The sequence below is a fragment of the Papio anubis genome, chromosome 9 (genome assembly GCF_008728515.1).
Source record: "Papio anubis isolate 15944 chromosome 9, Panubis1.0, whole genome shotgun sequence".
In the NCBI taxonomy this organism is placed as follows: Eukaryota; Metazoa; Chordata; class Mammalia; order Primates; family Cercopithecidae; genus Papio; species Papio anubis.
The window spans coordinates 47,794,446-47,817,708 of NC_044984.1; the positions used below are offsets into that span (position 1 = coordinate 47,794,446).

The 23,263-nt window shown below is 42.9% G+C and overlaps 1 protein-coding gene across 2 annotated transcripts in view; it reads right to left on the reverse strand.

The window, feature by feature from the left end:
* Nucleotides 1–526: 526 nt before the first annotated feature.
* Nucleotides 527–23,263, reverse strand: part of EIF4B (eukaryotic translation initiation factor 4B) — a 35,303-nt gene continuing 12,566 nt past the window's right edge. Inside the window, exons 4-15 of one of the 2 annotated variants that reach the window (XM_003906442.4) lie at nucleotides 22,571–22,687; nucleotides 20,720–20,774; nucleotides 19,953–20,087; nucleotides 14,370–14,507; nucleotides 14,097–14,270; nucleotides 8,614–8,842; nucleotides 7,920–8,017; nucleotides 5,292–5,505; nucleotides 4,649–4,704; nucleotides 3,345–3,450; nucleotides 2,979–3,051; nucleotides 527–2,596 (exon numbers count right to left, since the gene is read on the reverse strand). In XM_003906442.4, the coding sequence (XP_003906491.1) occupies nucleotides 2,516–2,596; nucleotides 2,979–3,051; nucleotides 3,345–3,450; nucleotides 4,649–4,704; nucleotides 5,292–5,505; nucleotides 7,920–8,017; nucleotides 8,614–8,842; nucleotides 14,097–14,270; nucleotides 14,370–14,507; nucleotides 19,953–20,087; nucleotides 20,720–20,774; nucleotides 22,571–22,687 (1,476 nt within the window). In that variant the 3' untranslated portion in view covers nucleotides 527–2,515. Of the gene's footprint in view, nucleotides 2,597–2,978; nucleotides 3,052–3,344; nucleotides 3,451–4,648; nucleotides 4,705–5,291; nucleotides 5,506–7,904; nucleotides 8,018–8,613; nucleotides 8,843–14,096; nucleotides 14,271–14,369; nucleotides 14,508–19,952; nucleotides 20,088–20,719; nucleotides 20,775–22,570; nucleotides 22,688–23,263 lie in introns of both variants that reach the window. The other variant, XM_009180802.3, reaches the window with a different exon arrangement.

Below are 23,263 nucleotides of genomic sequence, written 5' to 3' on the forward strand. Positions count from 1 at the left end.
GGGAGCTGAGATGCAAACTGTATTACTGGACCTCAATAAACATTGTAATGGATTACCTTGTAACCCCACCCTCTGACCTTGGACAATATGGTATCTAATGCTAAATGAAAACTTCAGAGATGGTGGGGGAAGGAGGAACAGGCAGTCAACGACTCCAGTAGAAACCACTGGGAGTGCCGGCGCGGTGGCTCACGCCTGTAATCCCAGCACTTTGGGAGGCTGAGGCGGGTGGATCACAAGGTCAGGAGATCGAGACCACGGTGAAACCCCGTCTCTATTAAAAAATACAAAGAATTAGCCGGGCGTGGTGGCGGGCGCCTGTAGTCCCAGCTACTCAGGAGGCTGAGGCAGGAGAATGGCTTGAACCCGGGAGGCGGAGCTTGCCGTGAGCCGAGATCGCGCCACTGCACTCCAGCCTGGCGACAGAGCGAGACTCCATCTCAAAAAAACAAAAAAACCCAAAACAAACAAAAAAAAGAAACCACTGGGAGTGAAGAGTATATGTCAAAGAATTTCAGCATTACAATGAACTTTAAAGATCAGATTTATTTGGAGAAAACAAAAAACCCACAACCCAAAGGATGGGATTTTACATCAAGACATCTCCCAGGTAATAAGTCTACAGATTACAAATCATTTTCATAGAAGATATTTTTGTACAAATTTTACATGTATTCAGGAGTGGGACATTAATCCCCATTTCTATTTTAATAGGGGGGACAAGGCAGGGGAGAGGGAAAAACAGTTTTGGATATAACTATGTGGAAGGAGAGTAGACATGAAGAGGGCAAACCCTAGCTTTTCATTATCTACAATCAATGGTTTTTCCTTTTTAAAAAAAAAAAAAAAAAAACCTTTCAATCTTCAACACTCTTTAAAAGCCCACTTCTTAGCTACTGGCCAATCCACACCAATTATTTAAATTCACTTGGTACACACCTTTGTCAACTGGGTAAATTATATTATGCCCACTGCTGCAGCACGCATAAACCAACACCCCTGCATGGCTGAACAGGGCCTAATCTAGGACTGATGGGAGACGGGCTTGCAAACCAAGATCAAGGTGTCGTTTCTCTGCTAATACTGTCTACCAAGCCGATCCCTACAAAAATGCACATACAAGCAGGCAAGTTTAGCTACTGTGTTGCAAGAGAAACCAGGACCTTGTTAAATAGTTCTCTCCATTACCATTTATTCTCTCAAGGGAAGCTTTAAAAAAAAAAAAAATAAAGAAAAACAACACATTGGTCTGGCTACCTCATGAATCCAACAAGCATTGGTGTAGCATTTCAGTGGAGAAGGAAACGTGGGGGGAAAAAACTCATCAAGGTTGTAAAAAAGGCTCCCAATTTAACTGTCCCTGTCCCTATTTATCCACCATCCAAGACCATCCATTATTCTAGAGCACTCTGATCTATAAAAGGGGTCAAAAGCATCAGGAGCAGACAAGGAGTGAGAACCAAAAGACATCAAGAAACCGATTTGCTTGAGAAAAGCAGCGATTCTTCCTTTCACAGCTCTCCATGGCTGAGAGAGAAAATGCCCAAGACATCATCTATGTGACTTAAGAGACTGCTTTTTGGGAGGTTAAGAGTAGCACGAAGAACTTAAGATGACGACAAGAGTCTAAGTTTTTAGTTTCAAGGTTTCAACAGAATGTGGATATATTCAAACTTTCAAAAAGGACAGTGTTTAGAAAGGGTAAAACTAGGACACAGAAAACACTGGGAATTACCACGACCCCCAAGTGCTTCCGGCTCCAGGAAATAACCATTCATGTGTTTGCTGGAGGTCACACAGTTTTCCCCATTACCTGGTACAAAATGACTCATCACTTCCCAAAAGCTTCTTTTCAAATCACAATTTTCCCATTTATTTTGGTCCAATGCAGTCCTATTCTTTATGGCCTATAGTCTCACTCCCAACTACCCCCCTGGGGGGTTAAAAAAAAAAATTCCCCCTAGGCTGGCCCCCAAAACTCAGAATTAAATAAGAGGAGGGGCTGGCAGCCTCCTGGAGACTAAAACAACTTGAGGCTAAATCTACCTTTCCAAGAGTGGAAAATTTATTCAGATAATGTTTTGAGAATTCATATATGCCACAATAGGATAAAAACTAAAAGGTAGAAATCTCACAATTTTCCTTCTACCTCCCTCCCCTACTGCCCAACCAGGTTCCAGACGTTATATCACTGTCATTACCATTTCTGCTAAATGGAGGCCCCTAGGCACTAATCACACTGGCAACTGTGTGGTGACATAACACACCACAACTCTTCCTCTAAAAAGCTGTAGTCCCTTTCTCTCTGGCTATATTGGCGATTCTCCAGTTACTTCAATACTTTAAAGGCTGCAGCAGCATGCAAAATAATTTCATTTTTTGTTTTTAAAAAAAGGTAAGAAAGGTCTTCAGGAGATGGTGAGTTTTATTTTGTCTTGTCTGGATAGAGGTTTTGATTTGCTCTCGAATGTTCCAGGGTGGAGAGAAACTAGGAGAAAGCACAGGATGTAGAGGTCTATTCGGCATAATCTTCTCCCTCGTTTTCATCTTCACCATCAACAGAGAGAGCAGCATACTTGCTTGCAGAACTGAACTTCTGTAACACAACGAGAGTGACAGGATAATGAAGGCCTTGAATTATCACATCAAAACCCAAGACACAGAATACTGATCCTTTGGCAATGGGGGATGACAGTCAGATGACACCCACTTGCTTAGTCATCAGCATTGTCCACTGGAGAGGAGCTAGGGAAGAGGGTCAGAGGCACATGTGATCTTACTGTAGTCCCATACCACCTCTACACCTTGCAGAAGGGATGAGAACAAAGGAAGGCAGAAACCAGGAAAAAGCTAAACTTCTTGTGCTATTTCAGATAAAGACCAATGTCTTATTTCCAAACACTTTGTATTCCAAATGGAAAGAAGTCCAACAGCAAAAAGTATTCTACGAAAAATTGGGAGCAGCCTTCAACACTTACCGAAGCTGGATTTTCCTCAGGTTTCTTTGGCTCAGGTGCAGATCTGGAGTCTTGATCCTTTTTGCCATCTTTCCTGCAGAGACGTAAGCATAAAACCACATCTTTAGGAAAGGACTCGCCTAATACAAATATATGCATGCAGGCAGTTTCAAGGCACTGAACAGGCACCTCTAGCCAACAGTCCTTGTTGTCTGGATGATGTATTACTTCTAGATTTTCAGAATCTTAACTGTCTTATGTTGGCTGACTTTAGTTTGCTCACAATGAGAGATCTGACAGTGCTTTGAGAACCAAGAACTTAATTTCTTAATTACACAAACATGTGGATCAGAGGAAAGATGATAATGAGAAAGAGAACAAGCATACCTATCTGACTCCTTCCAGTGGTCTTTGTTCCCTCCGTCTCCTGGTCCACGGCTAGAGGTCCCAGTTTGGCCTTTTGGGACATTCATCCCATCTACTTTATTTTCATCTGTTTGAGCAGTCATGTAAACAAATTAAAGGCAAGTAAAATTATCAATGTCCTTCTCCTAAGATTTCCCTTAAGCTGAAGAAAACTGTGCCCACATGTACTGAGGGAAACTAACCTCATGCCAACCCAGACTTCCTTCCTGAAGCCTTCTTTCCACATCCTCTATAGCACACAAAAATACAAAAACCAAACAAAATCCACTAAAAAGTTCCATGTAGGGATGTGCCATCATGAAAAGCAAGCTGGAAATAAAAGACTATGACGCTCTGTAGTGACCTTGGCCTTGCTGATGGTAACATTTCTAATCTGGACTGAAAGTGTTAATTTCCTTCCGATTTTTTTCTCCTCCTGTCAAAGAAATGTTCTACCAGGAAAGGGCAGGGTTTCATACTTTCTCCAAAGAGGCCATTCCTCCCTCTACTGGCAAGAAAAGGTAGATAACCCAATAATTCTTTTATTTATTTTTATTTTTTGAGATGGAGTCTTGCTCTGTCGCCCAGGCTGGAGTGCAGTGGGGCCATCTCAGCTCACTGCAACCTCCGTCTCCCGGGTTCAAGCAATTCTCCTGCCTCAGCCTCTCCCCAGTAGCTGGGATTACAGGCATGTGCCACCACACCCGGCTACTTTTTTTGTATTTTTAGTAGAGACAGGGTTTCGCCATGTTGGCCAGGCTGGTCTCGAACTCCTGACCTGTGATCTGCCCGCCTCGGCCTCCCAAAGTGCTGCGATTACAGGTGTGAGCCACCACGCCCGGCCAACCCAAGAACTCTTTTTTTTTTTTTTTTTTTTTTTTTTTGAGACGGAGTCTTGCTCTGTGCCCCAGGCTGGAGTGCAGTGGCGCGATCTCGGCTCACTGCAAGCTCCGCCTCCCAGGATCACGCCATTCTCCTGCCTCAGCCTCCCGAGTAGCTGGGACTACAGGCGCCCGCCACCTCGCCCGGCTAATTTTCTTGTATTTTTAGTAGAGACGGGGTTTCACCGTGTTAGCCAGGCTGGTCTCGAACTCCTGACCTGTGATCCGCCCGTCTCGGCCTCCCAAAGTGCTGGGATTACAGGCTTGAGCCACCGCGCCCGGCCCAACCCAAGAACTCTTAACACAGTATCAGGTGCAAGACACATGCTCTTCAAAATCTAATTTTGGAGGCCTTTTTATTTAGGCTTCTAGGTCAAAAACCTATTTCCCATACTATGAGCTCACCTTTCCTTGCTGGTCCTTCCTCAGATGGTTGAGCTGGAGCTACTTTTCCCCCACCACTAGAAGGAAAACAGGTAATCACATTCATCAGTTGTTTCAGGGAGAAAACAGCCAAGAAACTTATTATCATCTTCCAAATGCAGTAGGTAAGCTTTACAGAAAACAAAATCATACTCAATGTTATGGAACATTAAAATATGGGAAAGCAAGCAATGAAAGCAATCATTTGAACACTAAATGCCATATACTTTCTAATCATCACATCATGCAAGATTAGTATTGCTATTTTCTTTTCTTTTGGAGTCTTAACTCTGTTGCCCAAGCTGGAGTGCAATGGCACATCTTGGCTCACTGCAACCTCCACCTCCCGGGCTCAAGCCTCTGACTTATATTTGCAGATTTATGCGGCACTAGTACTCCCATCATAGCTGATTTCAAGCTACCAAAGTGATGTCAACTGGCTATCAAAACTCCAGAAAATGGAACTAGGTCTTATGAGCCAATTCCAGCACACTAAGAGACTAAAGCCAGCATAACTTGTAAGGTGCTATACAATGCTGGCATCCTGTAGGGCATCTTCTGTCATTACATCACAGTATTTTAGAATCTGCACAGCTAACCAACTACTGTTTCCAAGCTGACTCACCTTGTAGGGGATTGCTGCTCTGTGTCTGAGCTCTGAGATCGAGCTGGAGGGTTAGAACTTCGCTTCACCCAAGCATTCTCCTTTGGTGGAGGGGCTGGCATTACCTTTAGGGGCTGATCAGGTTTGGGAGGTTTAGAAGTTGGAGAGTGACAATCTTCCTCCTTATTGAGTGTTTCATTTTCTAGAGACTTCTCACTCTCTCTCCTTCGTGCATCTGTGAAGCCAGAGTGGAAAGATCAAATTATCAGGCTGCAGATGCTCATGCATCTACCAGGATCTCAATAGTGTGGAAAATGGTCCACATCCAAGTTTTGGCTCCCAAAGATGGATTTATCCCTAAACCAGTGGTTTACAAGTATTTCCAGAACAATGTCTTACTGATGCACAGAGAAATAGGAAAAATAATGACCACGTATACAACTTAAGGGACACCCAGCCATCTGACCTTTTTAGGAATGAGTATCCTTGACAGCCTTTCTGCATTCTCAATGTTAAAGTGTCTTGACCTGGAGAATGTACATATGTGAAGAGGACCTATGATGAAATCCCAAACTGTAGTAACCACTGCTCAACTTCAACTTAAAACTCAACACACATGGACTATGATGCAATCACATTTATGAAAAACAGCCTACTGGCTGGGTACAGTGGCTCACGCCTGTAATCTTAGGACACTGGGAGGCTGTGGGGGTGGGGGGAATCGTTTCAGCCTAGGAGTTTCAGACCAGCCTGGACAACATGGTGAAACCCCAGCTCTACACAAAATAGAAAAATTAGCTGAGTGTGGCATGTGCCTGTAGTCCCAGCTACTAGGGATGATGAGGTGAGCTGTGATCGTATTGCTGCACTCCAGCCTGGCTGACAAGAGTGAGACCCCATCTCAAAAAACAAAACAACAACCTACATATGTGTGTTTTTTAAAAAAGGTAATACGTGTCTTCTCAAAACAAGGAGCCTCCTTTGGGAGGCTGAGGCAGGACTGCTTGAAGCCAGGAGTTTGAGACCAGCCTGGGGAGTGTAGTGAGACCCCCATCTCTAAAAAAAAATTTTTAATTTAGCCAGATATGGTTGCATGCACCCATCGTTCACAGCTACTTGGGATACTGGGGCAAGAGGATTGCTTGAGGCCAGGAGTTGAAGGCTGCAGTGAGCTATGATTGCACCACTGCACTCCAGCCTGGGTGAGAATGAGACCCTGTCTTAAAAATAAAAAACTAGGCCGGGAGCGGTGGCTCATGCCTGTAATCCCAGCACTTTGGGAGGCCAGGGAGGGCAGAGCATGAGGCCAAGAGATGGAGACAATCCTGGCCAACATGGCGAAACCCCATCTTTACTAAAAATACAAAAAATTAGCTGAGCATGGTGGCGCTCACCTGTAATCCCAGCTACTCAGGAGGCTGAGACAGGAGAACTGCTTGAACCAGGGAGTGAGAAGTTGCAGTGAGCCAAAATTGTGCCACTGCACTCCAGCCTGGTGACAGAGCAAAACTCCGTCTCAATAAACAAACAAATAAATAAAAGAAATGCAAGTACAAATCAATTTAGAGGTGGGAGAAAAGACCTTAAAAAACATCGTAGTGGCTGGCACTTTATGAGGCTGAGAGCAGCCTGGGCAACATGGGGAAACCATCTCTACAAAAATTTAACTGGGTATAGGCCGGGCGCGGTGACTCATGCCTGTAATCCCAGCACTTTGGGAGGCCGACGTGGGCAGATCATGAGGTCAGGAGATCGAGACCATCCTGGCTAACACGGTGAAACTCCATCTCTACTAAAAACACGAAAAATTAGCTGTACGTGGTGGCAGGCGCCTGTAGTTCCAGCTACTTGGGAGGCTGAGGCAGGAGAATGGCATGAATCCGGGAGGCAGAGCTTGCAGTGAGCCGAGATCGTGCCACCGCACTCCACCCTGGGAGACAGAGCAAGATTCCATCTCAAAAATAAATATATAAATAAATAAAATTTAGCCGGTGTAGTGGTGCATGCCTACAGTCCCAGCTACTAGGGAGGCTGAGGTGGGAGGATCACTTGAGTCCAGGAGGTTAGGCTGCAGTGAGCCATCATAATGCCACTGCACTTCAGCCTGTGTGACAGAGTAAGACCCTATCTCAAAACAAAACAAAAAAAACCACATCATGGTAAGGGAAGGAGGTATTATAATTGAACCACTGAGGTTTCTAAAACACTAAAAGTGCTTGATCAACCAGTAATAACACTGCTTGAGAACACTGCTCTGGTGATAACATCAAAAAAGGTTGGTCTTGGGACAGCTCATATGAAACTCCAAGCCTTTGACTGTTCTGAATAGACAACATTCTAAGATGTCACAACATAAAATGAAAATACACCAAAAAAAAAAAAAAAAAAAAAAGGACATAAAATGAAGAGACAAGCCTAACAGTCAAGTATCCGCTTCAGTGGTAGATTATTAAGCAGATCATCTAGGTCTACTCTGGTACCCATTCCTCAAATTCTTTGGAGCAGAAGACATGAAACTCCAGTCGGCCCATGCAACTCATATAAAGAGTTCATGACTGAATTTAAATACTGCAAAGTCTCTGCATAATTTGGTTATGGATAGTTTATGGAAAACGGCAATAACACAATACCCACCCTGGTCTGACTTACTTCTGCCAGATGTGGCGGAGGTCCCAGTCTGTGATGACTCACTTCCTGTCCTCGACCGTTCCCGTTCCTGAGTTTCTTCACTTCGCCAGCTTGGGTGTCTGTACGAGACATTTCACAAAACACACATTATGCCTGGCTCAATGAAGGCCACCTTAGACCCATGCTGACCCCTCAAGAACCATCATTTATTAATATTCTACCACACTTGCTTCATCTCTAGGTGTATGTGCATATAAATTTATCTTTCCCTCAAACTATTTGAAAGCTACAGACATTAAGACATTAAGACACTTTGGCCCTAATTACTTCAGCAAGAATCAACTAATATGGTTAAGAACACTATCCTACATAATCTACAATACTGCCCTTCTTTAACACGGTTCTACAAGCCACTCACTACCAAGCCTAGTTTTTCAGGGCAATTACTTATTATAGGAGGTCTCTAGCCTTTTAAATGCAATACCAGCTTTTAACAGTAAACACTTTTGTGATGGACAGGAAACAACTCTTCATTGTGTAAAACTGTCCCTAACACTGCATACTAACACCCCCAGCCACAGCCCACTAAATGCTCATCAGTGACAACCAGTGATATGATAATGACACAAATTTCCCAAATGCCCCCGGGGATGTAATGCCCCCATTAAGAACCACTGGATTCCTAGATGGGATATCCATCAAGAAGACAACCTACCTCTCCCGAGGCCGTCGTTCTAGTTTTGGCTCATCCAGCTGACGCTGCAACTTCTCTTGTTCCTTCTGTAGCCGTTCTTCTACTTCTCTTTCTCTAGCAGCTGTGTCAACAGGCTTTGCCCCTCCAAAGATAGAAGCAGCTCGACTGGACTGGGAGGTACTAGCAGAGGAATCATCTTCCTTAGGAGTACTCCGAGGCTTTAGATTCAGTTTGGGTCTTTGAGGGGGACCTAAGTTAAATGAAACTTTAAGTAATAGTTTTCCAAATTGTCAGAAGCTGATGGCTGAAAGCCAGATTCCCAGATATAACTCCTATGAAATGCTATATGAGATTCAAGTTAGTGGCCTAACCAATCCGCAGAAGTCAAATAGGACATCATTAGAAAATAGGTAGCTTAGGCCGGGCGCGGTGGCTCATGCCTGTAATCCACTGAGGCGAGTGGATCACGAGGTCAGGAGATCGAGACCATCCTGGCTAACAAGGTGAAACCCCGTCTCTACTAAAAATACAAAAAATTAGCTGGGCGTGGTGGCGGGCACCTGTAGTCCCAGCTACTCAGGAGGCTGAGGCAGGAGAATGGCGTGAACCCAGGAGGCAGTTTGCAGTGAGCCGAGATTGCGCCACTGCACTCCAGCCTGGTCGATAGAGCGAGACTCTGTCTCAAAAAAAAAAAAAAAAAAAAAAAGGTAGCTTAGGCCGGGTGTGGTGGCTCACACCTGTAATCCCGACACTTTGGGAGGCTGAGGCGGACAGATCACCTAGGGTCGGGAGTTCGAGACCAACCTGACCAACATGGAGAAACCCCATCTCTACTAAAAATAAAAAATTAGCCTGGCATGGTGGCGCGTGCCTGTAATCCCAGCTACTCAGGAGGCTGAGGCAGGAGAATCACTTGAACCTGGGAGGCAGAGTTTGTGGTGAACTAAGATCGCACCCCTGCACTCCAGCCCTCCAGGCTGGGCAACAAAAGCAAAACTCTGCCTAAAATAAATTAACATTTTACATAAGACAAAAAAGATGGGGGCATAAATAACCAAGTTCTGGCTGGGTGTGATGGCTCACGCCTGTAAACCCAGCACTTTGGGAGGCCGAGGCGGGCAGATCACCTGAGGTTGGGAGTTCGAAACCAGCCTGACCAATATGGAGAAACCCAGTCTCTACTAAAAATACAAAATTAGCCGGGAGTGGTGGCACATGCCTGTAATCCCAGCTACTCGGGAGGCTGAGGCAAGAGAATCACCTGAACCCAGGAGGCGGAGGTTGCAGTGAGCCGAGATTGGTGCCACTGCACTCTAGAATGGGTGACAAAAGCCAAACTCCATCTCAAAAAACAAAACAAACAAACAAAAAACCAATCAACTTCAATTACTCTTGTACCACATCCATGATGTAGTTCAAGACCACAGGAAAGACTAAAAATGGTAAACATTAAAGTGATAAATTAAAAAAAAAAAAAAAAAGCGAAAGCCAGGCGTGGTGGCTCACGCCTGTAATCCCAGCTCTCAGGGAGGCAGAAGCGGGAGGATAGCTTGAGCCCAGGAGTTCGAGACCTGCCTGGGTAATATAGTGAGATCCTGTTCTCCACAAAAAAACAAAACAAAACAAAACAAAAAACAAAAAAAACCAAAGCGAAAGCCAGGCGCGGTGGCTCACGCCTGTAATCCCAGCTCTCAGGGAGGCAGAGGCGGGAGGATAGCTTGAGCCCAGGAGTTCGAGACCTGCTTGGGTAATATAGCGAGATCCTGTTCTCTACAAAAAAAAAAAAAAAAAAAAAAGAAAAAAAAAAAAAGTGATAAATTAATAATCTATTAAGATTTCTTTTATATGGGAAAAAGTTTTGACCATCATTAAACTACTGGATGAAAGTATCTTGCTCTGAAATCTGTGTGTTAAGAACTAATACAATATGATATGGAAGACTCTAGTTCTTTTATTTTTTTTTTGAGACAGTCTCGCTCTGTCACCCAGGCTGGAGCACAGGGGTGTGATCTCAACTCACTGCAACCTCTGCCTCCCTGATTTCCCTGCGTCAGCCACCAGAGTAGCTGGAAGTACAGGCACGTGGCACCATGCCCAGCTAAATTTTGTACGTTTAGTAGAGATGGGGTTTCACCAAGTTGGCCAGGCTGGTCTTGAACTCCTGACCTCAAGTGATCCGCTTGCCTCGGCTTCCCAAAGTGCTGTTACAGGTGTGAGCCACCACGCCCAGCCAGGAAGACTCTAAATCTTATACCCTTGTCTCTGTGTATAATATAAATTTGGCAGGTGGTTCATGGGGCAAAGCATGTAACATTGAACAAATAAACTCTTTTTTTTTTTTTTTGAGACGGAGTCTTGCTCTGTCGCCCAGGCTGGAGTGTGCAGTGGCCGGATCTCAGCTCACTGCAAGCTCCGCCTCCCGGGTTCCCGCCATTCTCCTGCCTCAGCCTCCCGAGTAGCTGGGACTACAGGCGCCCACAACCGCGCCCGGCTAATTTTTTGTATTTTTAGTAGAGACGAGGTTTCACCGTGGTCTCGATCTCCTGACCTTGTGATCCGCCCGCCTCGGCCTCCCAAAGTGCTGGGATTACAGGCGTGAGCCACCGCGCCCGGCCAAACAAATAAACTCTTAAGGCAGCCTGACTTCTTCCTTGATTCAAGTTGTCAGAATACTTTAAAGAGAAACCTAAGTGTTTCAAGGAAGTTAAATTACTAAAAATCATTGTTTGTCCTAAATATTTTGGATATACCAAAGATACAAAGAAAGCCTATCTATACAATCACCTGACTTAAGTAATGTAACCTTAACGAAGAGGTAAAACCTCCTGATGACATGACCAGCTGCACTGTCCTCTAAATAACCACTAGATGGTGACTTTATCATGCCCACACTTGACTTTATACTTTTACTACGTATGCACATAGTACCTGTAGATAGAGGGTACTGTTTAACAAGATCTAAATTTTCTATGAGGGCTTAAAGTCGACAGTTTATATATGTTCCTAGACATATTTTATATCTGTATTATAGCCCTGTCACTTTTATAAGATAAAATGGGGGCTCAGAAATAGTAGCTCACTTCAGATATTTAATATATTAATAAAATAACAGAGCTGGGCACAGTGGCTCACGCCTGTAACCCCAGCACTTTGGGAGGCCGAGGGCAAGTGGATCACTTGAACTTGGAAGTTTAAAACCAGCCTTGGCAACATGGAGAAACCCCATCTCTATAAAAAATATCAAAATTAGCCAGGCATATGGCATGCACCTATAGTCCCAGTTACTGGGGAGGATAAGGTAGAAGGATCACTTGAGCTCAGAAGGCTGAGGCTACAGTTAGCCATGATTATGCCACTGCACTTTTAGCCTAGGCAACAGAATGAGATCCTGTCTCAAGAAGAAAAAAAAAAAGTAAATGGTGGGCAAACAGTGAAGGCCCGTGTATGTCAGAGGTATAGAAAAAGGGCTATCTTCCAGGTCCTGGGGAAACTAGAAAGGTCTAAACAGAGGAGAATAGGGTAATTAGATCTTATGCCAGAAAGACAACTGACAACTGGGGCCAATGTGAAGAACGGAGCAAGGAAGGGAACTCTGTTAGGAGGCAATGGCCAGTAATGTGGGTGCAGCAATGAGGCTTCAACAAAGGTAGCAGCAGCGACTAGAGACAAGACAGCAGATCTTAGAGGGAATTGGGGGTAAGAGCAAGAAGAGAAAAAGAAAAAAAATAAGGTATGCAGCTTTTGGTGGGGAGGTAAGGGACAGTGTGAGACAGGAAAAGGTCAGAAGTCAAGGAGAACATGAAGCCCACATCTGAGCCTCCACTTTTCTAACTTGTAATTTTACCTATACCACACAGAAGTCAGAATTAAACAATACTTGTACAAGCACTCAGCTCACAGATGGAACAGAGTAGTTAATAAATGTTAGTTATTATTTTTAGGCTTCTTGCTTGAGGAAATAGCTTTTAAGAATGTAGTTTTTTTGGCAAGGCGCAGTGGCGCACACCTGTAATCCCAGCACTTTGGGGAGGCCAAGGCAGGCAGATCACGAGGTCAAGAGATCGAGACCATCCTGGCCAACATGGTGAAACCCCATCTCTACTAGTGACGGTGAAACTCCGTGCGCCTGTAGTCCCAGCTACTCGGGGGGCTGAGGCAAGAGAATTGGTTGAACCTAGGAGGCAGAGGTTGCAGTGAGCTGAGATCATGCCACTGCACTCCAGCCTGGCAACAAACAGAGCGAGACTCTGTCTCAAAAAAAAAAAAAAAAAAGAAAAAATTCTGGGACACATGCCATAACCTTTTATATGACATCACTGAAGTTAGAACACAAATGGTGGCCATTTATTAGTATTTTCTAACAGGTTAGATTTGTAACAGTTTACATTTTATATCTTATAGTATTAGGGCATGATTTTAGAATAGGTGTACCAAAATCTCACCTTTATAATTAATGAATATCAATTATTATGGTATAATGGTACTGAAATCAGCAATGCTTTTTTTTGGAGACAGTCTCACTCTGTCGCCCAGGCTGGAGTGCAGTGGTGCGATCTCAGCTCACTGCAACCTCCGCCTCTGGGCTCAAGCAATTCTCCTGCCTCAGCCTCCCGAGTAGCTGGGATGATAGGTGTGTGCTGCTCCGGCCACCTAATTTTTGTATTTTTAGTAGAAACGGGGTTTCACCATGTTGGCCAGGCTGTTCTCGAACTCTTGACCTCAAATGATCTGCCCATCTTGGCCTCCCAAAACGTTGAGATTACAAGTGTGAGTCACTGCACCTACCCTTAATGCTTAGTTTTCAACCCCACAGTACCAATGATGCGCTACAGGACTACGTTTAATCTGAGTTTCATTTCCCTCACTTGAAAAATGTAGCTAAAACCATCTGCTTTAAGTGTAATTTACTGAGATCACAACATAACAGTATCTGGCAATTTTTTTTTTCCATTTCTACTGTTTATTCAATAAATTTTAACTGAAAAAATCTATCTGTGAAGGCATATGAGATGAAAGGAATTCGACTGCTGTATTTCCACTGATGTCATCCTTAGCCAATGCTTTTTTTTTTTTTTTTTGAGACAGAGTCTCACTCTGTCATCCAGGCTGGAGTGCAGTGGCGCAATCTCCGCTCACTGCAAGCTCCGCCTCCCGGGTTCACGCCATTCTCCTGCCTCAGCCTCCCGAGTAGCTGGGACTACAAGCGCCTGCCACCACGCCTGGCTAACTTTTTCTATTTTTAGTAGAGATGGGGTTTCACCATTAGCCAGGATGCTCTCTATCTCCTGACCTCGTGATGCGCCCGCGTCGGCCTCCCAAATTGCTGGGATTACAGGCGTGAGCCACTATGCCTGGCCAGCCAATGCTCTTTCTACTATGCTTTGCTGCTTCCTGTACAATGTGCAAATTATATCTGTGCCCAACTCAGTGGTTTGTAACACAATCACAAATTTTCTGTAGTTTTCCCAGTTTCTGCTCCATGTAAGTAAAAAGAAAACTATTACCTCTGTCATCGCGCCTATAATCATCCCGAGAGTAATCATCTCTGGAGCTCCACGACCGATCATCCCGTCTGTCGTATCGGTCTTCATAGCGGTCCCCGCCTCCTCTGTAGTCATCATCCCTGCGATACCCACTGCCAAATGCTCTTCTGCCACTGCCTATCCGGGAATCATAGCCTGTAAACATATCCCAAATTATAATCATCACAGCAGAGAGAGAAAAAGAAGCAAAAAAGTTACTGAAAGAACAATTCAACATAAACATTTTACAATTACCTCTATCATAGTCTCTGCTGCCTCGGTCATCATAGCGATCCCGGCCACCATATCGATCCATATCCCGGCGTGGGCCATCCCGATACCCATCCCGATACCCATCCCGATACCGGTCTGAATCATAACGATCTCGATACTCTAGAGAAAAGAGACAAGTAACACCATCCCCTTTTCTCTGACACCATTAATAGAAACACGGTAAGCTATCAGACCAGTTTGGAAGAATTTGTGTTTATTTAAATTTTCTATCTGATTTCTTCAAAAAGTTTCTCAGGTGAAATAAATGTTGCTCAGCTAATAATCTGGGAAGGGTGGGTTGGAAATAAAAAATCCCTAAATATTCTATAATGAATTTCCAGAATGAGAAAAGGTTTATATGCAAAAACAAAAAACAAAACAAACAAACAAACAAAAAAACCAAAGTAAGCACAAGACACTAAAACAACACAGTTGGAATCTTCCATGTGTGATCCCAAAGACCACCTATTTTTTAATTAAAAAATTTTTTTTAGCCGGGCATGGTGGCTCACGCCTGTAATCCCAGCACTTTGGGAGGCTAAGGTGGGCGGATCACGAGGTCAAGAGATTGAGACCATCCTGGCCAACATGGTGAAACCCTGTTTCTACTAAAAATACAAAAATTAGCTGGGCGTGGTGACGTGCACCTGTAGTCCCGGCTACTTGGGAGGCTGAGACAGGAGAATGTGTGAACACGGGAGGCGGAGGCTGCGCTGAGATCACACCACTGCACTCCAGCCTGGCAACAGAGTGAGACTACATCTCAAAAAAAAAAAAAAATTTTTTTTTTTTTTTTTGAGAGAGTCTCTCTATGCTGCCCAGGCTGGTCTTGGACTGCTGGGCTTAAGCAATCCTCCAGCCTTGGCCTCCCAAAGTGCTGGGATTACAGGCCTGAGCCATAACAACCAGCCACAAAGACTACTTTATTTAAGAGGCAAACAAAATGAGAAACAATATATGCAGCATATGACTAACAGGACATAATTTTCTATTGAAGTTTAGGAGCTTTAATCAATTTCTGCACTGCTGATCATAATTTTAAACAGTACAAATACACTTTGGGAGGCTAATGAGGCTGGAGGATCGTCCGAGCTCAGGGGTTTGAGACCAGCCTGGGCAACGTGGCGAAATCACAACTCTATCAAAAATACAAAAAATCAGCCGGGCATGGTGGTGCAGGCCTGTGGTCCCAGCTACTTGGGAGGACGAGGTGGAAGGATCACTTGAGCCAGGGAGGCAGAGGTTGCATTGATCCAAGATTGTGCCAAAGGCACTCCAGCCTGGGCAACAGAGTGAGATTTCTTCTCAAAATAAATAAGTAAATCAATAAATTAGTATAAATACTGAAAGTTGTATTATAACTATGCATGAAAAGCTTTGAAGTCATGTATACCCTTCTTGGCCAACAATTTAATTTCTTGAAATTCATCCTGAGGAAATAACTGGATGTGTGATAAATATACATGTACAAAGACATTCGTTGCAATGTTTGTTATAAACTATATTTTACACACACATGTGCATTTCAGTATCAGAAGAACCTAAATACTAGAAATCTGTATAAAGAAATGTAGTAACTCAGATAGCAAACTGGGTAGCATTAAGTTGTCTGTAAAAGGGATAGCTGCTATTTAGCTCCAGTTGACTGTTGCTAGGATCTTCCAATTTTCTGAGAGAAGCTGGCAGCCCAGATTTTTATGTTAAAAAAAATAAATCTGAATTTCTAAATATAAATTAACTAAAAAAACCTACAAATATTTTATAAGGCTGATTAATTTACATACAGAGGCCAAACAGGGATCTTTTTCTTTTTTCTTTTTTTTGAGACGGAGTCTCCCTCTGTTGCCCAGGCTGGAGTGCAGTCGCACAATCGTGGGCTCAATGCAACCTCTGCCTCCCGGGTCCAAGTGATTCTCCTGCCTCAGCCTCCCGAGTAGCTGGGGTTACAGACAACCGGCACCACGCCCGGCTAATTTTTTTTTTTTGTATTTTTCGTAGAGACGGGTTTCACCGTGTTAGCCAGGATGGTCTCAATCTCCTGACTTCATGGTCCGCCCACCTCGGCCTCCCAAAGTGCTGGGATTACAGGCGTGAGCCACCGTGCCAGGCCAGGGATCTTTTTCTTGTGGCTACTGTCTTTTAAATATAAATAATGATTTCATTTTGGAAACCACATACTTTTTACTGACCAGACATAACATTTCCCAGTATTATAAACTTTATATATTAAAGAACATGCTAATGTTAGTAAAATGATTATAGAAATGATCTAAAATGGACACAAGAAAATCAGCCCTGTGTTTATTTTGAAATGTGGTTTAATTTCTGCAGATGCGATTTACACTTGATTTTATTTGGATAATATGAAATTATGATAAGCTTGCATTTATTGAGAAAGCACAGATCCACATTGGAGAAAAGCAGCACATGCTATTATTGACATTTCACAGGAATACTTAGTGTAATACCCCCCAACACCCCTCAGGGTTCTGTTTTTGGCCTAATGCTTGGGAGAGGAGTCTCTGGATCTTTAATTCAGGTTAACTAAGTTGACTTTGGGGCAGCTTTGGATAACAACAGCACACTCAATCGTTATCCATCCTGCTTGCTCTAAATTCAAGGTTTCAGGTGAGAAAAGTCATGCCCCTGGACTCAAAACAGGACCCTTGGTCTGACTGACTGCTTTTTCTTTCAAGAGCCATTTCTTCCTGTTAACAATAGAATCTCTTGCATAAATGCTGAAGTTAATCACCTCAGGTAGTTCTCCCCAAGGCTTTGTTGTGTCAAAGTCATGTAAGAAGTCAGATATAAACTTGCTGATTTACCCTTCTTTCAGACCTATGACCCATTCTTCTTCCTTCTACATCTTAAATGGTTAAAGACTCTCCTCTAATAGGAATTATATCCCTTATTGCTTCCTCAATTATATTTAGTACAAAGCTCAAAAGGTACCTCACAAAATTAAAATGCTTGTGGCTGGGAGCGCTAGCTCACACCTGTAATCCCAGCATTTTGGGAGGTCAAGGTGGGCAGATCATCTGAGGTAAGAAGTTACAGACCAGCCTGGCCAACATGGTGAAACCCCATCTCTACTTAAAAATACAAAAATTAGCCAGGTGTGGTGGCATGCATCTGTAATCCCAGCTACTCAGGAGGCTGAGGCACAAGGAACACCCTGAACCTGGCAGGCCCACTGCACTCCAGTCCGGGCAACAGAGCGAGACTCTGTCTCAAAAAAACAAAACAAAAAGCTTTTAAATTTAAGTTTTTCTGTTTTTACTTAAACTATTTCAAACATATAGAAAAGTAAAGAAGCCATTATAACAAACTTATGAACCTATTACTTAGGTTTAGTGAATGTCATATTTTGCCATGTTTCAGTTTTTTGTTTAAAAGAAATATGTTACAGATATAACAACAGAATTTTCCCTACCCCCACCAACAATCACAAGGGTGGTTAAAATTACCATGCACAGCTTTATATTTTTTACAACTTATGCATTAATACTACATGGTATTGTTTTCAAATTTATACACAATTTTTTTCCCCTTAATGTAACAGGTTTTGAATTTTATCCCTGTTGTTATGCTATTAAGTATTTGATTACAGACAAAACACTAATTTATTTTTACTAGCTAGTAGCTTCTTTCCATTTTAAAAATAATTAGTGTCGTCTATTTTTGTGTATTTTAATAAAGTTGCATAATTTTCCCAATAAAGGTTTTTGTTAAAGTGATGTATATAATTAATCTCTACTCCTACCCCATGATATTTCCCACTCCCCTATCTTTCCGCACCCCAACTATTTAATTATTCACACACTCTCTTCCCTCCGCTATAATAACATATGCCCAATAAAGACAGGATTTTCTTGTTTTTGTTCACTGCTGTATCTTGAGCATTTAAGTGAATCAATTTTTATTAGAAAAAAATTACACTGCTATATCCTTGTTCACTGCTATATCTTGAGTATTTTTAAAGTGAATCAATATTTTTATTTTAAAAACTTACATTTTAGGCCAGGCGTGGTGGCTCATGCCTGTAATCCTAGCACTTTGGGAGGCTGAGGCAGGAGGATCACCTGAGGTCAGGAGTCCGAGACCAGCCTGACCAACATGGAGAAACCCCATCTCTACTAAAAATACAAATTTAGCCAGGTGTGGCGGCACGTGCCTGTAATCCCAGCTACTCGGGAGGCTGAGGCAGAAGAATCACTTGAACCTAGAAGGTGGAGGTTGCGGTGACCTGAGATCATGCCATTGCACTCCAGCCTGGGCAACAAGAGCGAAACTCCGTCTCGGGTAAAAAAAAAAAAAAAGTATTTTAATTGTTTGCTACAAGCATATAGTAATGCAACTGATCGGCTGGGCACAGTGGCTCACGTCTGTAATGCCAGCACTTTGGGAGGCCAAGGCAGGCGGATTATGAGGTCAAGAGATCGAGACCATCCTGGTCAACATCGTGAAACCCCCATCTCTACTAAAAATACAAAAATTAGCTGGGTGTGGTGGTGCACGCCTGTGGTTCCAGCTACTTAGGAGGCTGAGGCAGGAGAAATGCTTGAACCCAGGAGGTGGAGGTTGTAGTGAGCCAAGGTCGCGCCACTGCACTCCAGCCTGGGCGACAGAGCAAGACTCTGTCTCTTTCTGATTTCAAATAGCTCACTTTGTAGAATGTGTTGGGTTTTTTTTTTTTTGGAGACAGGGTCTCGCTCTGTCACCCAGTCTAGACCTCCTGGGCTCAAGGAGTCCTCTTGCCTCAGCTTGCTGAATAGCTAGGACTGCAGGTGAGCACTACCACGTCAGCTGTTTTTTTTTTTTTTTTTTTTTTTTTGGTAGATACGGTTTTGTCACCCAGGCTGCTCTCAAACTCCTGGCCTCAAGCAATCCACCTGCCTTGACCTCCCAAAGTGTTGGGATTATAGATGTGAGACACCATGCCCAGGTTGGGTTTCTTTATAAACAATTGTCTCCAAAAAAAGAGAAATGTCTGTCCCTTTCTTTGGTTAAGTTTCTAAATAAAATTATTAATTTGTCAAATTTGCTTTCTGCATCTATCAATTCTTTCAGATATTATCCAAAATTTTTCTTTTTTTCTTTTTTTTTTTTTTTTTGAGACGGAGTCTCGCTCCTGTCACCCAGGCTGGACTGCAGTGGCCGGATCTCAGCTCACTGCAAGCTCCGCCTCCCGGGTTCACGCCGTTCTCCGGCCTCAGCCTCCCCATTCTCCGGCCTCAGCCTCCCCATTCTCCGGCCTCAGCCTCCCGAGTAGCTGGGACTACAGGCGCCCGCCACCTCGCCCGGCTAGTTTTTTGTATTTCTTAATAGAGACGGGGTTTCACCGTGTTAGCCAGGATAGTCTCGATCTCCTGACCTCGTGATCCGCCCGTCTCGGCCTCCCAAAGTGCTGGGATTACAGGCTTGAGCCACCGCGCCCGGCCCCAAAATTTTTCTTAATCTGCTTTCCCCCCTCTATCTGTTAATGTGATCATCTGTAACACATTTGGCCTATTACTAAATAGCCTCCCAAAGCACAGAAGAAACTAACTTCATAAAAACACTTACTGTCTCCAAAGCTATCATCACCTCTTCTAGGTGGGTAGTCATCAAAGCTGTCTGTAGCAGGACGAGCCCTCCAGTCTGTATCTGTTTTGTCAGAATCCCGATTTCTATCACGGCCAAAAGAACGATCATCCCTGTCTACAGATACATTAAAACAAAAACCGTAAGTTAGCTCATAAAAACTTTGCCCGATGTTTCTCACACATAGAAAAACCCCACTTGACCCTATTTTTCACTTTCACATCACACTGTCATCCCAGTTACCTCAGGCCCCATAAGTACATGCTCCAATTCAACCTGAGTGGTTCTTTTCCTCCCATTTTTTCCTATTGATTTAATGCTTAGCTATCTCAAATTCTGCATAGGCCAGGAGTCCGTGAAACATATACAAATTAGGTCCCCTTTGTGACCAATGTGCTGTTAGGCAGATAATCTATTTATCATCTATTTAATGTTCATCTAGATCAATCAGGCTTCTCAATCTTGACATGCATTTTGGGCTGCATAATTCTTTGTTGATAGGGACTGTCCTATCCCCTACAGAATTAACCCCTGGATTCTACTTATGTCAGCAGCACTCCCTCCAATTGTGACAACCTACACTGTCTTAAAACATTGCCAGAAATCCCCTGTGGGGCAAAACTGATTGAAATCTGTTACTGTAGATTCAGGCAGGCCCACCACTACCCCTGTTAAAATTTTCTGGGAAAGGATGGTTTGTTGTCATCCTAGGACCATTACCAGTCAGAAATGTCTACCAGTTTCCTTACCTTTATCCTGTGCTTGATCAGCAACGTCCACTCGAATTCTCCTGTTACCTAGAGACTGAGAGCATAGGACCATATTAACCAACCTTTTGCCCCATTATGCACAAATCCCTTGAGTGACCTTGAACGTCTGGGCATAGCAGAAGCACTAGGGGAAGGAAGATAAAGGAGAACACTGTAATCTAGCTAACACTCCAATCTGTGGGCTAAAGAGTCCTTTATAAAGACTTAAAAATTCAACAAATTTAAGCTGGCTTTGAATATTAGGTCAATTATCATACTACTTTTACAAAGCTTAATTTCACAGAACAGAATTAACTTTTTAACGATCCAAGGTAATTTGTCAAGTGTAGTAAATTAAAAACAATCCTCACATAACTAGCTGAATAAAAGGCATATTTGGTGCCACAGCAATTATTTATCAAAATTTATAGAAGCCAGGTGCAGTGGCATGTACCTACAGTCTCAGCTATTTGGGAGGCTGAAGCGGGAGGATCACTTAAGCCCAGGAGTTCAAGTCCAGCCTAGGCAATATAGTGAGACCCTGTCTCCTAAAAATAAAAACACCCAACACATTTATAGAGCCCCTACTAGTACTATACACCAGCAAAATTGCATAAAGCATGCTTTGTCTACAATCTTAGGTTCTTTCACTCAGTATTACCTTTGGATAAATCAGTTCTTCCAGAGATACCCTCTGACTTCCCTTTCCCACATCATTATTTACATACTTTGAACCCAATTAATTTTACTGCTGATTTTTCCTCATTTCATAGTAGAATCTACAGTTGAAGAAGGATAACAATGATTTTTAGTTAAAAATACCCAAAACTATATTAAACACCACTATAATGAAATCTTTAGTAACAAAGTTAACTCTTAAATATGCACCACAACAATATATTAAGTAATAGTTCATCTAGTAAGCATCAAATAGTTAACAACTGCATGGTATTCTTTTTCTTATCCAGACTGAGTAAGGTTAGAGACCACTAAAGTTAATAAAATCTAAAAATAATCCAATAAGAGTAACTCTGGAACAACATTAGACCTTCATATGCATTTAAATTTAACTAAGTACATTAATTTTTATCTCTATTTCACACTGATGACAGATTATGATGATGGTAATTATGAGGCAGCAAAACTATTTCTAAGAGGTGTTGATTTCAATCATGTCATAGGGAAAATTAGGACTTATGGCACGAATTATGGCACAAATGGCACTAGAAATTGCCTTATCAATAAACAATAAGGTGTTTTTGGAGTTAAAGGAGGAAAAAAGTCTTTTTTCTTCTGAGATATAAGCCTCTCAAGTTCTGGGACAGGAAAATATTTTGTAGGCAGTGTTGACAAGCAGAAGGATTGGATATTTGTCTCTCTCCTATAATATATTCCTTTGTAGGAAATGTTTCCAAATCCTCTTAAATGAACAAAAAATACCATTACAACACTTCCATGAAAATGAGATATGCCTTTCAATACTAAACAAATTTGATTTTTCTATTTGCCTTTATCAGGTCAGATTACTCTGAAAAAGTCATAGGAGTTGAGGCAACACTATGGGTAAACCAATGTGAGACTTTTTTAGAGACATGGTGTGTGGCGCGTTTCTTCCACAATTTTCCACCTAAGTACCTCTCTAAATTATTGGGGCCTACTGAATTTGCTGAAGTGTGACTTGCTAAATGTTGAATGTTAAGTGATATACTGTTAAATAATGCAGGCCTTTATTTGTAGATACGGGAATCTTTGAAGTGAGCCACTCACTCAACCTAAAAAATATCAGTTTGATAAATAAACACGAGATTTGTGAACTTACACTCCTCATATCCCCACTCTTATTTTCTTTACCTCTTCATTGAGACTCAGGGCACTGAGCAGGGAATCCAGGTCCTCAAATTCAGCATAACCAAAACCTTTCAACCTCTCTGGATTGCTGGGTTCACGTGGTAAACGCACTGCACTGATCTGAAGGAATAAGAAACAACAAAGTTTCCCAACGTTCTTCATTTGCCATTTTTTGAGAGGAGTATGAAAGCATTACTGTATGTGCATGAATTTTTATGAATACACAAGAACATGGTTGTCTCAGGAGGAAAACTGATGCAGAGGGATAGTAGAAACTTTACTAAATGCCCTATTATACCTTCTGAATTTTGAACTATATGAATTTAACCCTTAAAAGAAATATGAATTCAGGCCAGGTGCAGAGGCTCATGCCTGTAGTCCCAGCACTGTGGGAGGCCGAAGCAGGTGGATCATCTGAGGTCAGGAGTTCAAGAGCAGCCTGACCAACATGGTGACACCCCATCTCTACTAAATATAAAAAATTAGCTGGGCATGGTGGCACATGCCTGTTATCCCAGCTACTTGGGAGGCTGAGGCAGAATTGCTTGAACCTGGGAGATGGAGGTTGCAGTGAGCTGAGATTGCACCGTTGCACTCCAGCCTGGGCAACAAGAGTGAAACTCCATCTCCAAGGTTCAAGCAATTCTCCTACCTCAGCCTCCCGAGTAGCTGGGATTACAGACGTGTGCCACCACG